Raw genomic sequence first — 18658 nt, 5'->3', positions numbered from 1 at the left:
TGATTAGAAAAGATACTTGATATGATGTTGATCTTCTTAATTTATTGACATTTGTTTGACATATGGCCTAGCATGTTATCTATCCTGGAGAATGTTCCATGTGCACTTGAAAAGAATTTGTATTCTGCAGTTTTTGGATGCAATGTTGTATACACATCTATTAAGTTTATCTGATCTAATCACTTAAGGCCCATATTTCCTGACTGATTTTCTACCTGGGTGATCTATCTATTGAGATAAATGAAATATTAAAGTCCCCTGCTAATACAGTATTGCTGTCAATCTCTCCCTTTATGTCTGTTAATATGTGCTGTATGTATTTAGGTGCTCCTATCTTAGGTGCATAAATATACCCAAATGTTATATTCTTTTCTTGGACTGACTCCTTTATCATTTTGTAGTCTTTGTCTTTTGTTTTAGTCTTTGTTTTAAAGTCTATCATTTCTGATGTAAATATTGGTATCCTAGCTTTCTTTTACTTTCCATTTAGAAGGAATGTATTTTCCATCTTTTCACTTTCAGTCCCTGTGTTTTTAGATCTGATGTGTATCTCTTGGAGCTAGCATATAGATGGGTTTGAGTTTTTAATCCATTCAGTCACCCTATGTCCTCTGATTATTTAGTCTGTTTACATTTAAAGTTCTCATATATATATTTACTGCCATTTTGTGAATTGTTTTTTGGTCATTTTTATAGTTCCTTTCTCCTTCTTTTATTCTCTTCCCTTACAGTTTAGTGATTTTCTTTAGTGTTTGCTTAGAGTTCTTCTTACTTTATTTTTTTGGTATATCTATTGTGGGTTTTTGGTTTGTGGTTCATGAGCCTCATATATATGGACCTGTGTATAAATGTATATATATATATATATATATATATATATATCTGGATTTGTTTTGAACTGATGCTCACTTATTTGAATGCATTCTAAAAGTAGTACATTTCTACTCCTCTCCAGCCCATATTTTATGGGTTTGACATCATATTTTATACCTTTTTGCTTTGTGTATCCCTTAACTATTTAGTTACAATTTATTTTACAGATTTTGTCCTTCATATTCATACTGGTGATTGATCCACTGCCTTCACCAGTGGATTTACCTTTACCAGTGAGTGTTTTCCTTCATATATTTTCTTATTTTTAGTTATGTCTAGTTGTTCTCCACTTAAAGAAAACCCTTCAACATTTCTTGTGAAGCTGGTTTAGTGGTGATGAACTCTTAGTTTTAGCTTATCTGGGAACCTCTTTATTTCTCCTTTGATTCTGAAGGAGAAATTACCTTGTTGGGAAGAGTATTCTTGTTTGCAACTAAAAAAAAAAAAATCCTTGTAGCACTTTAAATATATCCTGACACTCTCTTTTGGCTTGTAAAGTTTCTGCTGAAAAATCAATTTATAGCTTTAGGGGGGTTCCCTGGTATGTCACTCATTTTTCCTTGTTGTCTTCCAAATTTTCTCATTATCTTTAACTTTTGCCATTTTAATTATGGTTTGTGTTGATGTGGATCACTTTGGGTTCATCATGCTTTGGATTCTCTGTGCTTCCTGGACCTGTATATGTTTCCTTCCCCGGCTTAGGGAGTTTTTCTTCAAAGAACTTTTCTGTCATTTTCTTTTTTCCTTTTCCTTTTCAGACTCCCATAATATGAATGTTAGTATACTTGAGGTTGTCCCAGAGCTCCCTTAATGTATCCTCATTTAAAAAAATTCTGTTTGTTGTTGTTCTGATTCAATGACTTTTACTGTCCTCCAGTTGGTGCAGGAAGGCGGACCCCTTCCAGGGCCCGAAACTGGGCTCTTGTCTAACACTTGGAAATAAATTGTCTGAGGAGACACATGTGCTGACAAAGCAAGAGATTTTATTGGGAAAGGGCGCCCGGGTGGAGAGCAGTAGGGTAAGGGAACCCAGGAGAACTGCTCTGCCGCGTGTTGGTGGAGGCTTATTAGTTCCATATCCCTTACCAGGACCTCCTGTCATAAAACAACTCATGCAAGTGGTTGGTGTGGTGGCTGGCCAGGCGGGCGGTTCCAGTCAGCGTGCTGCCCTGACACAGTCACTGATCCAGTCTTCTGTGTCATCTAATCTGCTCTTGACTCCCTCTAGTGTATTTTTTGTTTCAGTTATTATATCCTTCAGCTCTGATGGGTTCTTTTATATTTGCTAACTTATTTGTTGAAGTTCTCCCTGTGTTAATCCATTCTTCTGAGATTTCTGAGCATTTTTATGACCATCACTGAACTCTTTATCAGACAAATTGCTTATCTCTGTTTCATTATTTTTTCTTTCCTGGAGTTTTATCTTGTTCTGTTCTTTTGAAAAAAAATTGCTTTGTCTCCTCCTATTTGACTTTTTGTGTTTGTTTCTATGAATTAGGAGGCGTGGCGTTGGCACCAGCATCGGTTTGTGAACTGTGTTTCCGGGCAGCTTGGCAAGCTGGTTTGCACTGGAGTGGGCGTGGGCTGGGGATTTCCCAGGGTGTGCCTGGAGCCAGTGTTCCTTAAAAAAATGCTGTGCTTCACCGAGTCCCAGTTAAAAGGGACCTTATGAAACATTATGATTTAAACGAGGATTTGTGACCTTGTCTGAGAAATGACTTGTCATTTACATTATTTCTATGATGAAATGCTTTCTCTGCTTCAAGCAATTGACATACTACCATTATCTAGACAGCATTTTCCTATAGGTGTAATCCTGTCCCATCAGGGAGTTACCTGGAGCAGGAAACTCCCAGGGGCTGCAGAAGGTGTCTCCAACGACTGTGAGGTTGTGTCACCTATAAAAGGGGCCAGAGAGGACGTTGGGGGTCTTCCTGCCACAGTGACTCCTTGGGCTACTGGTCCTTATGACTTGGTGCTGAGCACTGTGGATCACTGTTCAGTGCATGAGATAAAGGCAGAAGTTAATGCTGCCACAAATGGTGATGTGGGAAAAGTGGCTGCTCTAAGAGGATCTTCCCTCCACCCTCACAACACCAGTTAGCACCAGAGTGGGCTTCCTTCAACTCCACACATATTCTCTACCTCGAGGGTCCCTGCTCAAGGCTGTGCCAGCATTAGAGCTGTGTCTGCTTACTAACTGTTTGAACTGCAGGGTTTCTCTATGCAAAGCAGCCGGTTACCATAATTAAGCCGCAACATGCTCTTGGGGCAGGGGCTTTGCACTCCAGTAGTCTGTGGCTTGGTTCTGGGCTCCCTGACTTACTGCCTGCGGGACTGTGGCCCCTTCTTAGCTTTTCTTCCTACAATTTCTTCATTTATGAAGTGGGGGAGGGGGACCAGCTCCTAAATCTGTCCTAAAGATTATGTGAAAAAATGTAGTCATATTTAAAAGAACTGACATGTTAAATGTTCAATATGTCATATCATTGTAATAGATGTGTTATGTTTTCCAAACCTACCCTTCCCTGCCCCCACTCAGATCTTTCTGTTTATTGGCAGTATGAGTTTGTAGAGCCCAGAACTCCCTTGCTATTCAAATTACACTGAAATAGATACGCCAGATTAGAAACTGTGCTCGTGTCAGGGCAGCCTCCACAAAGGGAAGCTTGGCTTTGGGCTGGAATTGATGTGATCGGTCCCAGCTCTTTGTGGCTGACCTGTGGCCTGTGTTTGAGCCTGAATATTGCTTGACAGAAGCCTGACTGTAGTAGAGAGGAAACCCACTTCCCTTTCTCTGTTCTCTCTCCCACAGTGGGGCCTTGGTGTACTCTGGGAGAGGAATAACCAGTTTTTAAACTGCATTGGTACTAGAGATGCCTCTTGGGTTTGCCCTCTGCACCATGCGAATCTGCTCTGACCAGCTTTCCTCACTTGTCATGAAGTCCTCCACTTCCAAATGGGACACAGTGAGACTCACCTATAATGTGATGAGTAAGCAAGCATCCATAAAGACCCTTAGGGCATACTATTTCTCAGGACCCGGAGCTTCTTTATCCAGACTGCTTTTCTGGAAGGAATGGAGCCCTAATATGATACTCCCATTGTCTCTTAAATGTTAGTGGAGCATCTTGGCTCTCAGACTGTGCCAAGGCTAGGAGCTGAGGGGCAGGAAGAAGCTGGAGGAGGAGCAGCGGAGGGCAGGGGGCTCTGGCCATCTGAGATATAGGAGCAATGAAGCGTCAGGAGGAGGTGTAGGTGTTTTAGGCATTGGAGTTCCTCTACACGGGCAGAGAAATAGCTCAGTGTTTAGCTCAGGGAATTCATTAAACAGTAGAAAAATGATGCATTCTCACTGAAACAAAATGTGAATTGCATTCAGGAGATGAAAACAAGTACATTTCAATTCATCCAAAACATAGATCTCTTTCACAAGTCTTAAACAATTTATAAAGTGTATAGTGTTTTGTAAGAAGGAGAAAGGGTACTGTATGCTCATTTGCTGATGGGTAAGCCAGGCCCGACAAAGGCTGTGTAAAGCCCTAAACTGGCCAGCTTAGAAGGTTTCTTAATATCACCCTAAAGCTGTTCCCTAAGTGGGATTAAACTAAAATACGCATAAATCTGAAATTCATTTACTTGAACGTCAGCTTTCATCATTACATTTATTTATCTGGTTTCTCTCACTGAATATATTTTCCTTCTCCAAAGCAGAAGTAAAAGTTGATATCTGCCCCTCCCACTTCTCTAGAGGATTACAAATAAGCATGCGAATGGCTAAATAATCATAAAAATATTTCATGGATACTTCTGACTTATTCTCCAACACAGATCAAAATCTGACATTGTCTTATTGCCATTGAACACTACACATTTTCTCTTTATCTCATCAGTTTTATCTGAATTGGATTCAGATCTTGTCTACAGAACACAGAGAGCAAGAACTTGTGGACACATTATGAGACTATAAACCCTTTGGAAAGATTAGTGAATGATCCGATGGAATTATATACATTTCCAGAGGTTGGCAGTGGTAACTAAAGTGAGCGTTGGAATATTAAAGCCTCATTTGTTATGTGAGTAATAGCTTGTCTGTTGCTTATGATTTATCAGATGTGAAATACATACATAGCTGTTGGAAGTACAAACTTCTAACTCTTACTTTATGATAAAATGTCTGTGACCTGACTTAGCATAGAACCCTATAAAACGCTGAACTAAAAATCAACATGCAAATAGTGCTCTAGAAAATTTAAACAATGGTTTCACTTCTCTTCCTCCTGGCTTTTACTAGCTATTGTCTAAAACAATAAAATTTACAGGCATGTCTGAATCCCCATTAAATATGAATGTGAACACACAGCAGTAGAGCAAGTCTCCAAACAGTTTTGCAACAAAGGGTCAAAGAGGTATAATACTCTACTCCCCATCAGATCAGATCAGTCGCTCAGTCGTGTCCGACTCTTTGCGACCCCATGAATCGCAGCACGCCAGGCCTCCCTGTCCATCACCATCTCCTGGAGTTTACTCAAACTCATGTCCATCGAGTCCGTGATGCCATCCAGCCACCTCATCCTCTGTCATCCCCTTTTCCTCCTGCCCCCCAATCCCTCCCAGCATCGGAAAAAGGAAATTAAATATACTTTCTAATGGTTGAAATGAAGGGTGTGCTGAGGAAGGAATGAATGAAATACATACCGTGGTGTTCTCCCTGAGAGGGGTTTTCGGGTAGCTCTGAAGAGGATGTAGCTGGTAATAACTGAGAACATCCCCCACATAGACAGAAATCGCCACCAGTAAAGTTTTATCGTGAAATACAAAGGGACAACCCACATCTGCAACAGGGTCACCAGCTGTCAGAAAGATGAACAGAAAGTCTCCTTCAATGACTGAGGGCCAGACGGCATGTCTACTATTGACTCTGGGTTGGGGGTTGGGGGAGCCACCTTCACCACCCTGTCTGGGACATGGCACCTGGTTCACCACCCCACATGCAGAGCTCTGAAGGGCACAGTTATTTGAACATTCAGATGGGAAATAATCCAAAATATCCATCTTCCGTCACCTCCTGCAGATATTTCAGATGGAAGGAGCTTTAGGTTGAAACAGCTCTGTGCTGTTGGACAATGCACTTTAGTTGTAAAGTTGGGGACCACAATGCCTGCTTTCCTGTGCCGATTCAAAGTGAAAGTGTTAGTCGCTTCGTCGTGTCTGACTCTCTGACTCCGTGGACTGTAGTCCAGCAGGCTCCTCTGTCCATGGGGTTTTCAAAGCAAAAATACCCGAGTGGGCTGCCATTCCCTTGTCCAGGGGACCTTCCCGACCCAGGGATCGAACCTGGGGCTCCTGCACTGCAGGAAGCTTCTCTACTTTCTGAGCCAGCAGGGTGGGAGACACGTGAGAGCACAGCTGTAAGGGCTCTGGGAACATCCTGGGCTGCAGGGAGCAGGCACCACAGCTCCTCTCACGGCACATATACACACGCGGCGATGGCAAAGGAGGAGGCGGTGTCAAGGCATGTCGCGTCAGGGGCCCTCCTGCCTTCTGTCCCAGGGCACTGTGTGGGGCTAACCCTTGCATCCTGACTGTGGGGTGACCTTGTCCCTGATGACTGGATCTGTAGACCACCATTTGCTTCTCGTCGTTTCTTCTTCAGTTACTGGTGCCCTTTCCAGGCTGTTCCAGATGGGAATCAAACTCTTTCCTGTCCCTTCTATGTGTCACCCCTTTGTGGCCTGTGCCACTGACCCGAGTCCCAGTAGCCTTCAGAAGGCCCCTTAAGTTGGCTGGCCTCAGTTCTGCATGGCAGGAAGCAGGACCGACTGAACTGATGGGCTGTGGGTCAATGACGTGGTACAGTTACCACAGTGATATTTTTACTCTGCAGATCAGGCCTAATGCCAGCTACTCACCTCCTGGTAAAAAGCAGATTGGTTGGAGAAGGGAAAGGCTACCCACTTCAGTATTCTGGCCTGGAGAATTCCATGGATGAAGTCCATGGGATTGCAAAGAGTCAGACGCGACTGAGCGACTTTCACTTTCACTTTTTTCACTGGAACAGTAGCAATAACCCTTGGTCTTTTATGTTTTAGAACATTCGACTAACTGCCTATATTTGCTCAGCACTAATATATGAGGTGGACGGCAAAGACGGTTGTCTCACGTGTGGAGTTAAATTGGTAATACTCTGTTCAGGAAGATTCTGAGCCTGGGTCCTGTCTGAGCAGTGAAGATCAATTAATTATAATCATGGTCAACTAATTATGTCTGCCAGGGATGTGGAAAGAGTTGTCAGAGCATGCGTGTCACATGTCTGTCATCTGAGTATAAAAAAGACTAATGTTATTTGCTTAATTTCTTCATCTTTGTGATTAAGAATAGGCCGCTTAGAAAAAAGTTTATGGGTATACTTTTGGGTCCTTTAATAAGAATTTTGTTACAATAGTCTCAAGGTCAATAATCAGAATTATTTGATAGAACTTCAAGATGTAAATGAAATGCAGCCTTTCTTCTTTCCATGTCAAATAAGAAGACATTTTCCAGGCCTTTTATTCTTTTTAATTCTTCTTGAATGGGCTGGATCTGAAGTCTTCTTAGAGTTGCTCTAAATTTTCTTTCAAATTACATACAAGATGCTGGAGTAGAAGGACATGTGCTCATCTCCTGTGAGAACTCGAAAACTGCAACTTGCTGTTAAACAACCATTGACAAGAAAATTTTGGATTCTTTTTTTGGATCCCACCGAAAAAAGATACACCACATCCAAGGGTAAAGGAGAAACCCCAGCAAGATGGTAGGATTGGCAAAATCGCATTTATAATCAAAACTCCAGCCTGCCAGAGATGCTCAGAGGGCCCAAACAAAATCTTCTGCACACTAGGACCCAGAGACCCCACAGAGACTGACCTGCTCAGCCTCTGGCTGAGGAGGCCTTACCAATAGCTGAGAAAATAAGAGAAGCAAAAGGCAAAGGAGAAAAGGAAAGATATATCCATCTGAATGCAGAGTTCCAAAGAATAGCAAGAAGAGATAAGAAACCTTTCCTAAGTAATCAATGCAAAGAAATAGAGGAAAACCATAGGATGGGAAAGACTAGAGATCTCTTCAAGAAAATTAGAGATACCAAGGGAACATTTAATGCAAAGATGGTCTCAATAAAGGACAGAAATGGTATGGACCTAACAGAAGCAGAAGATATTAATTAAGAAGAGGTGGCAAGAATACACAGAAGATCTTCATGACCCAGATACCCATGATGGTGTGATCACCCACCTAGAGCCAGACATCCTGGAGTGCAAAGTCAGGTGGGCCTTAGGAAGCATCACTATAAACAAAGCTAGTGGAGGTGATGGAATTCCAGCTGAACTATTTCAAATCCTAAAAGATGATGCTATTAAAGTGCTGCACTCAATATGCCAGCAAATTTAGAAAACTCAGTAGTGGCCACAGGACTGGAAAATGTCAGTTTTCATTCCAATCTCAAAGAAAAGCAATACCGAAGAATGTTCAAACTACTGCACAATCGTACTCATTTCACATGCTAGTAAACTAATGGTCAAAATTCTCCAAGCTAGGCTTCAACAGTACATGAACCAAGAACTTCCAGATGTTCAAGCTGGATTTAGAAAAGGCAGAGAAAGCAGAGATCAAATTGCCAACATCTGTTGGCAATAGAAAAAGCAAGAAATTTCAGAAAAACATCTACTTCTGCTTTATTGACTACGCCAAAGCCTTTGACTGTGTGGATCACAACAAAATGTGGAAAATTCTTCAAGAGATGGGAATACCAGACTACCTTACCTGCCTCCTGAGAAATGTGCATGCAAGTCAAGAAGCAACAGTTAGAAGCAGACATGGAACAACAGACCGGTTTGAAGTTGGGAAAGGAATACAACAGGAATGTATATTGTCACCCTGCTTATTTAACTTATACACAGAATACATCATGCGAAATGCTGGGCTGGATGAAGCACAAGCTGGAATCAAGATTCCTGGGAGACATATCAATGACTTCAGATATGCAGATGACACCACCCCTATGGCAGAAAGTGAAGAGGAACTAAAGAGCCTCTTGATGAAAGTGTAAGAGGAGAGTGAAAAAGCTGGCTTAAAACTCAACATTCAAAAAAACTAAGATCATGGCATCCAGTCCCATCACTTCATGGCAAATAGATGGGGAAACAATGGAAACAGTGACAGACTTTATTTTCTTGGGCTCCAAACTCACTGCAGATGGTGACTGCAGCCATGAAATTAAAAGATACTTGCTCCTTGGAAGACAAGCTATGACCAACCTAGACAGTATATTAAAAAGCAGAAACATTACTTTGCCAACAAAGGTCTGTCTAGTTAAAGCTATGTTTTTTCCAGTAGTCATATATGGATGTGATAGTTGGACCATAAAGAAAGCTTCAGTTCAGTTCAGTTCAGTTGCTCAGTCATGTCCGACTCTTTGCGACCCCATGGACTGCAGCACGCCAGGCCTCCCTGTCCATCACCAACTCCCGGAGTTCACCCAAACCCATGTCCATTGAGTTGGTGATGCCATCCAACCATCTCATCCTCTGTCGTCCCCTTCTCCTCCTGCCCTCAATCTTCCCAGCATCAAGGTCTTTTCAAATGAGTCAGCTCTTCGCATCAGGTGGCCAAAGTATTGGAGTTTCAGCTTCAACATCACTCCCTCCAATGAACACCTAGGACTGATCTCCTTTAGGATGGACTGGTGAGCGCTGAAGAATTGACGCTTTTGAACTGTGGTGTTGGAGAAAACTCTTGAGAGTCCCTTGGACTGCAAGGAGATCCAGTCAGTCAATCCTAAAGGAAATCAGTCCTGAATATTCATTGGAAGGATTGATGCTGAAGCCGAAACTCCAATACGTTGGCCACCTAATGTGAAGAACTAACCCTGATGCTGGGAAAGATTGAAGGTAGGAGAAGAAGGGGACAACAGAGGATGAGATGGTTGGATGGCATCACAAACTCGATGAGTTTGAGCAAGCTCTGGGAGTTAGTGATGGACAGGGAAGCCTGGCATGCTGCAGTCCATGGAGTTGCAAAGAGTCAGACATGACTGAGCGACTGAACTGAACTGAAATCTTCTTTCAGAGAACACTACAATTGTTATTATATATATAAATTTGAGAGGAAGGAATGGCAACCCACTCCAGTATTCTTGCATGGAGAATCCCCATGGACAGCGGGAGCTACAGTCTATGGGGTTGCAGGGTCAGACGCAACTGAGTGAGTAAGCACAGCACGACATAGCACATGCACTTGAACAAAAATATACACAGTGAAGGGCTTTCCTGGTGGCTCGGATTGTAAAGAATTTGCCTGTAATGCAGAAGACCTGGGTTTGATCCCTGGGTTGGGAAGATCCCCTGGAGAAGGAAGTGGCAACCCACTCCAGAACTCTTGTCTGGAAAATCCTATGGCTGGAGGAGCCTGGTAGGCTACAGTCCATGGGGTCACAAAAAGTTGGACACGACTGAGTGACTTCACTTTATCTTGCTTTTTTTATACATGGGGAAAATCTGAAATAACTGTTTGGAGAGTTCAAGAAAAGATATCTTACAACATACTTTTTTTGTTTATAAATTTCAGGCAGTACTTTCAGGGAAGAGTAAGTATTCATTACTTCGGCCTGAATTAATCAGATGATTGCTTTCATTTTCCATCCTATTTTGTAGGTATGGTCAAAGCTAATGAATGAGTTTGCACCTTTATTTGTGAAACTGAGATAAATATGTATATATGTATCCAAACAGGTAAAACAAGTTTTACTGAAGGAAGCAGAATAGTTTTCATGAGGGCCAGAAACCACATGCTAGGTCACCAGGACTTAAGATATGTTTCTTTTAGCACTCAGCAGCAACAACTTTTAAGATTTTTATGTGGACCATTTTAAAAGTCTTTCTTGTATTTGTTACAATATTGCTTCTGTTTTGTATTTTGGTTTTTTTTTTTTACTGAGGCCTGTGGGATCTTAGCTTCCAACCAAGGATTGAACCCACACCCCCTGCATTGGAAAGGGAACTCTTAGCCACTGGATTGCCAGGGAAGTCTCTGACTCTACTGTTGATAATGATGGTGTGCAATCCCTCATAAAAGTCTCCTCAGTATTCAGGTCATTCATTTCTTATAACTGATCACCAAGATTGTTATCTATGATAAATTATAGCTTTTGGCTTTTTAAAGTTCATTATTCTGGCATTAAAGAAGGAAATGGACATGAACCCCATCTTTCAAAATCTGATCATCTGTCATTTGCATTTTTCATCTTTTTGCTTTAAGTTATGATTCACCTTTACATTTACCCTGTAAAATGCTGAATTAAAAAAAAAATGAATAACTAGGATTCAGTTCATTTTAATTTAGAGAAACTATCATGCTTCTATATTTTACACTTTAGATTATAAGTCAAAATTTATAAAATTAATCCATTTCCTCTAATCAGTGGTGCTATGCTCTAACTACAGTTTGAAGCAATGACTGGATTATATTTTTATAAAGCTAACTCTTTCCCTGTAGAGCTATAAGTCCGACCCATTTCTAGAAGATGCCAAATTTCTCTTACTTGATGCCTGGATTTAATTACCAATAAATAACAATGTTCAATTTATAGACATGCTACTTTTTAAAAATAGGCCTTGGAGATGAGAAATAAAAGGAAAGTAAAAAATCATTATGATGTATTATGTATGCAAATATTAACTTCTTGAGTATCTTTAAAGTGGAATACTCAGAGCCATGTTTTCTCAACATGCAAGGGGAAAGGTCAGAAGTTTGCATTATGAATTCAATAACTGCATGAGAAGTCATTTTGAAATAATGGCCACATTTCAAAGCAATTTAAAAGATTCTTAATCAATTTCCAGAAGAGTTAGAACTGCTCATTTTTAATAGTAACTGCCACATGTGAAATGTAGGAATGCTGTGCCTCATAAGTAAGCACACGAAATATGTGACGCCAAGGCGCGTACACGCAGAGGAGGAAGCTGGCAGCTGGGACACATTAATAATGCCAGAGGGGTCAGCATCCGGGCATGTGTGGATGAAACACATCTGCATTCCTGACGAAGGGCAGCCCCTGCATCTGGATCACATCACCCTGCCCCCTGCACCCACACATCACGGCAGGAGCACTTCCCGACTAAGATGCCGCTGGAAGGTGCCGCGTGGGTTGTTGTTGCCATGCACATACTGAAAATGAAAAGAGCTGCTAATTATGTCAAAACAAAGGAATCTTTTCATTTGTCTAGTTGTACAGAATGTTGAATGAGTCACACAGTATGAAAGGAGAGAAAAAAAGGAAAGAGAAAGTTACGTGATGCTCTTTGCACTGCAAATCCCAAACTATCTGCGACCATCTGTGCGTGTGTCTGTATGTGTTCGTATGAGTGGGGCTGGATGCAGAGCAGAGGTATGCCCAGAGGGAAGCTGAAAAGTATCATGAGAATACCTGATGCCAGGAAATACTGCTGCTACCAGTTCAAACAAGTAGAAGTATGGAATCCTGGCATATGAAGGGCTCTCAGAAATTCACTAGGTCCATATTTCTATCTTCAAGTCAATTGACTTGATTTTGCTATTTAAATTCTTAAAGGCGATTCTGCATATATATATATATATATATATATATATAGCGCACAATATATATGCTATGTATATATATAGCACACACACACACACACACACACACACACACACATATATAGCACTAGTGGTAAAGAACATGGCTGCCAATGCAGGAGACAGAAGACACACAGGTTCAGTCCCTGGGTCGGAAGGCACTCCCCCCCTGGAGGAGGGCACAGCGACCCACCTCAGTATTCTTGCCTGCAGAATCCTATGGACAGACGAGCCTGGCGGGCTACAGTCCATAGGGTCTCAAAGAATCAGACACGCCTGAAGTGAGTTAGCACACCTGCAAATGCAGCTATGGATATATCAGTGTCTTGTCTCATTTTTTTTTATTTTATTTTTAAACTTTACATAATTGTATTAGTTTTGCCAAATATCAAAATGAATCCGCCACAGGTCTTGTCTCATTTTTAAAAGATAATACTTTATTGGTACAATAATATGTTCTAGTGTTTCACAGCTAGTATTAATAATAAGTTTGATTTAAATAGAGCAAATTTTCAGTCTGTGGCAAAGTATTTGCCTGTGTATTGAGGCAAGTTAACAGTAGGATGAGATGGCTGGATGGCATCACCGACTTGATGGACATGAGTTTAGGTAAGCTTCAGGAGTTGGTGATGGACAGGGAGGCCTGGCATGCTGGGATTCATGGGGTCATAAAGAGTCGGACACGACTGAGCAACTGAAGTGAACTGAGCTGAACAGTATGTTTGAAGACAAAATTCTGTGTATTTAGTCATCAAGCTTTCTACTGATTTGAAGAGCAGTAGAAAAATTCTATTTTGGTGCCCCACCCCCATGTCTTACAGCTATGAAAAATAGGATACATAAAAGAAGGTGGAGAGGGTGCTGTTGAATGAACCTTTATTTTTAATTAAATGCTGTTAAAAGCATTTGGAAGTAATTTAACTTTGAGGCTTTGCCTCTGTTTCTACCATATCAACACTAGAAGCTGCAAAGAGAAAAATTCAAATATCCAGATGCTCAGTTGATACTGTGCTAAAAATGTGTTTGGAAGAAGGAAATGGCAACCCACTCCAGTATCCTTGCCTGGAAAATCCCATGGACAGAGGAGTCTGGTGGGCTACAGTCCATGGGGTCGTAAAGAATCGGACACAACTGAGTATCTGAGCATGTTAGGCAAGGACCCCTAAACTTCCCTCTCTTATTACTGGGTGGGTGTTCACCTGTTTCTGCACATTTCAGCATGAACCTGGCACAAGAGAGATTGCTTCAGATTGAGAGTGCCCATCTGCTCCCCTGCAGGTGTGTGGGAGCCTGGGGCTTCTTGGGGGGGAAGTGATGCTCTTGGTTATGGGAGTTGGACTCCTTTGGTGCTGCCTTGAGCCAAGGATGGTTAGGGAGGGGAAATGCAGCATCAAATTAAGGCTGCAGTGGCTGGCTAATAGCTTTCTTATAGATCAGTAATCAATTAGAATTAAAAACCGAGAAACGAAAAGAAGAAAAAATAATAATAACATTAAAAACCCAGTACCATTTACATTAGCACCAAGAAAGAAGAAGAAAGGAAACAAAATATTTAGGTATAAATCTAACAAAATATGTACAAGATCTCTGTGAGGGAAAACTACAAAGCTCTAGGTCTATACGTACAATGGAACATTATTTAGCCTTTAAAAAAAAATTCTGAAATGTGCTACAATGTAAGTGATTCTTGAAGACACTAAGCTACGTGAAGTAATCCAGGGGCAAAGGACAAATTCTATAGGATTCCATGTATATGAGATACCAAGAGTAGTCAGATTCACAGAGACAGAGGTAGAATGGTTATTGCCAAGGATGGGAAGGAGGGAATGCAAAGTTATTGTCTAATGGGTTGCGAGTTCCAGTTTGAGAAGTTGAAATTCTGGACATGAATGGTGGTGTTGGTACAACAACATGCATGTCTGTAATGCTACTGAACTGTATATTTTAAAACATTAAATTTCATCTTATGTATATTTTCTCACAATAAAAAAAAGGACCAATAAATAAATAAAAATGTGTCTGAAACTTTCAGATATTAAGCAGTATCTCAAACAAAATATCAAACCTCTCTTACTTTCTACTCACATGTTTTGGCATCACCTAGGAGCAGTTAACGGTATATTTTCTTTTTTAAAAATTTATTTGTTTTAGTTGGAGGACAACTACTTTATGGTATTGTGGTGGTTTCTGCCACACATCAGCATGGATTGGCCGTAGGCATTCCTGTGTCCCCCCATCCAGAGCACCCCCACCTCCCTCCCCGCCCCGACCCTCCAGGTCGTCACAGAGCACCAGCTCTGGGTGCCCTGAGTCACACACCAAACTCACACTGCTTACTGTTTTATACATGGGAATGCATATGTTTCAATGCTATTCTTTCAAATCAACCTGCTCTCTCCCTCTCCCACTGAGTCCAAAAGAATGTTCTTTACATCTGTGTCTCCTTTGGCTGCCTTGCACATAGGATTGTTGGTACCATCTTTCTAGATTCTGTACATATGCATTAATATACGGTATTTGTCCTTCTCTTTCTGTGGATAGACATAGCCTATTCACTCTGTGTAATAGGCTAAAGGTTCATCCACCTCAGAACTGACCCAAATGTGTTCCTTTTATGGCTGAGTAATATTCCATTGTGTATATGTACCACAACTTCCTTATCCATTCAATCTGTCAAGGTTGCTTCCATGTCCTGGCTGTTGTAAATAGTGTTGCAATGAATATTGGGGTACATGTGTCTTTTTCAATTCTGGATTCCTCAGGGTATATGCCCAGTAGTGGGATTGCTGGGTCATATGATAGTTTTATCCCTAATTTTTAAAGGAATCTCCACACTGTTCTCCATAATGGCTGTATCAATTTGCATTCCCACTAACAGTGTAAGAGGGTTCCCTTTTCTCCACACTCTCTCCTGCATTTATTGTTTGTAGACTTTTTGATGATGGTCAACTATGTGTAAAAGAATGAAAGTAGAACACTTTCTAATACCATACACAAAAATAAACTCAAATGGATTAAAGACATAGATCTCAGACCAGAAACTATAAAACTCTTAGAGGAAAACATCAGCAGGACACTCTCTGACATAAATCACAGCAAGATCCTCTGTGACCTACCTTCTAGAGTAATGGAAATAAAAACAAAAATAAACAAATGGGACCTAATTAAACTTAAAAGCTTTTGCACAATGAAGGAAACTATAAGCAAGGTGAAAATACAACCCCCAGAAAATAATAGCAAACAAACAATTGATGAAGAATTAATCTCTAAGATATACAAGCAGCTCATACAACTCAATACCAGAAAAATGAACAATCCAATCAAAAAGTGGGCAGAAGACCTAAACAGACATTTCTGCAAAGAAGACATACAGATGGCTAATCAACCTTATTTTCTTAATAACCTATTTCCTTTGCTTTAGGTATTTATGATAAGCTGCTCTGATGTACACAGCTCTTACAGAAATACAACTGAGCCTGTCTAGAGAAATTAAATGAGCACTTCAGAAGACAGACAAATTTGTAAAATCTGTATCTGAAAAAGTTCTGAGCTTTTGGATTTGTCTCTTACTGCTGAATAAAATGGTTCAAATCATGCAGGAAATAATGTGAAAGTAATAATACTTTGTGCATAATAAATAATACCTTCAGGGCATAAGTTTATGTAAAATAATAATACCTTCTGGGCACAAAGGTGTTCACACATATTATTGTGTGTACTTCCTACTTTTTTCCTAACTTCCTCCACTTTTAAAAAAAATCTGTAAACTCCCACTCCTGCCATTTTCCACTGATTTACAGAGTTGTCCATCCCAGTACACATAAATAGGACTGTCAGAATTTTTTAACCCTTAGCCCATGGGAAACAACTTTGTCAACCAGTGATCATGTGCAGCTCCTATTGCCTTCATCTTATGGACTCCTCTAGTTTCCAAAGGTAGGGTGATCTCAGTTTGTTTCCAAGACAAACCATTCAACATCACAGTGGTCCAAGTCTATGCCCCAACCACTGATGTCAAAGAAGCTGAAGTAGAACAATTCTGTGAAGACCTACAAGACCTTCTAGAACTAACACACACACACACACACAAGATGCCCTTTCATCACAGGTTAGTGGAATACAAAAGTGGGAAGTCAAGAGATACCTGGAATAACAGGCAAGTTTGGCCTTAGAGTACAGAATGAAGCAGGGAAAAGGCTAACAAACACCCTCTTCCAACAACGCAAGAGAAGCCTACACATGGACATCACCAGATGGTCAATACTGAATTCAGATTGATTATATTCTTTGGAGCCAAAGATGGAGAAGCTCCACAGTCAGCAAAAACAAGACCTGGAGCTGACTGTTGCTCACATCATTAGCTCCTTATTGCAAAATTCAAACATAAATTGAAGAAAGTAGGGAAAAACACTAGACAATTCAGGTATGACCAAAATCAAATCACTTATGATTACACATTGCAAGTAACAAGTAACAAGTCAATTCAAGGCATTAAATCTGGTAGACAGGATGCCTGAAGAACTATGGATGGAGGTTTGTCACACTGTACAAGAGGTGGTGACCAAACCCATTCCCAAGAAAAAGAAATGCAAGAAGGCAAAGTGATTGTCCAAGGAGGCCTAACAAGTAACTGAGAACAGAAGAGAAGCAAGAGGCAAAGGAGAATGGAGAGTTCAAGAGAACAGCAAGAAGATATTAGAAAGCCTTCTTAAGTGAACAATGCAAAGAAATAGAGGAAAACAATAGAATGGGAAAGACTAGAGATCTCTTCAAGAAAATTAGAGATACAAGGGAACATTTCATGCAAAGATGGGACAATAAAGGACAGAAATAGTATAGACCTAACAGAAGCAGAAGATATTAAGAAGAGGTAGTAAGAATACACAGAAGAACTATACAAAAAAGATCTCCATGACCCAGATAACCATGATGGTATGGTCAACTCACCTAGGGACAGACATCCTGGACTGTGAAGTCAAGTGGGCCTTAGGAGGCATTACTAAGAACAAAGCTAATGGAGGTGATGGAATTTCAGCTGAGCTATTTCAAATCCTAACAGATGATGCTGTTGAAGTGCAGCACTTAATACACCAGCAAATTTGGAAAACTCAGCAGTGGCTACAGGACTGGAAAAGGTCAGTTTTCATTCTAATCTCAAAGAAAGGCAATACCAAAGAATGTTCAAACTACTGCACAATCGCACTCATCTCACATGCTAGCAAACTACTGCTCAAAATTCTCCAAGCCAGGCTTCAGCAGTATGTGAACTGAGAACTTCCAGATGTGTACAACATGGTATCTTGTAAGCTGACTTTAGAAAAGGCAGATAAACCAGAGATCAAATTGCCAGCATCCGGAGGATCATAGAAAAGGCAAGGGGATTCCAGAAAAATATCTACTTCGGCTTCATTGACTATGTTAAAGCCTTTGATTGTGTGGATCACTACAAACTATGGAAAATTCTTCAAGAGATGGGAATCCCAGACCACCTTACTTGCCTCCTGAGAAACCTGTATGCAGGTCAAGAAGCAACAGTTAGAACTGGAACAATGGACTGGTTCAAAAGTGGGAAATGAGTACATCAAGGCTGTATACTGTCTCCCTGCTCATTTAACTTATATGCAGAGAACATCATGTGAAATGCTGGGATGGATGCATCACAAGCTAGAATCAAGATTGCCAGGAGAATCTGCTGACAATCAGAATCAAACTCTGATATGAAGATGATACCACTTTAATGGCAGAAAGTGAAGAGGAACTAAAAAGCCTCTTGATGAGGGTGTAGGAGGACAGTGAAAAAGCTGGCTTAAAACTTAACATTCAAAACACTAAGATCATGGCATCCAGTCCCATCACTTCATGGTTAATACATGGGTAAAAAGTAGAAACAGTGGCAGATTTTATCTTTGGTGGCTCCAAAATCACTGTGCACAGTGATTGCAGGAATGAAATTAAGATGCTTGTTCCTTGGAAGGAAAGCTATGACAAAACTAGACAGTATATTAAAAAGCAGAGACTTTACTTTACCGACAATGTTCGGTGTAGTCAAAGCTATGGTTTTTTCAGTAGTCATGTATGGATGTGATAGCTGGACCAAATGTGAGAGCTGGACTATAAAGAAGGCTGAGCACCGAAGAATTGATGCTTTTGAAAT

At 40.8% G+C, this 18658-nt stretch overlaps 1 protein-coding gene across 1 annotated transcript in view; it reads right to left on the bottom strand.

The window, feature by feature from the left end:
* RNF175 (ring finger protein 175) overlaps positions 1–18658 on the bottom strand; it is a 56070-nt gene that overhangs the window by 21597 nt on the left and 15815 nt on the right. The window contains exon 5 of the mRNA XM_055550801.1: positions 5572–5726. Coding sequence (XP_055406776.1) covers positions 5572–5726 — 155 coding nt within the window. The remainder of the gene's footprint in view (positions 1–5571; positions 5727–18658) is intronic.

The sequence above is a fragment of the Bubalus kerabau genome, chromosome 16, assembly GCF_029407905.1.
Source record: "Bubalus kerabau isolate K-KA32 ecotype Philippines breed swamp buffalo chromosome 16, PCC_UOA_SB_1v2, whole genome shotgun sequence".
NCBI classification, from domain to species: Eukaryota; Metazoa; Chordata; class Mammalia; order Artiodactyla; family Bovidae; genus Bubalus; species Bubalus kerabau.
This window is presented reverse-complemented; position numbering and strand designations above follow the sequence as displayed.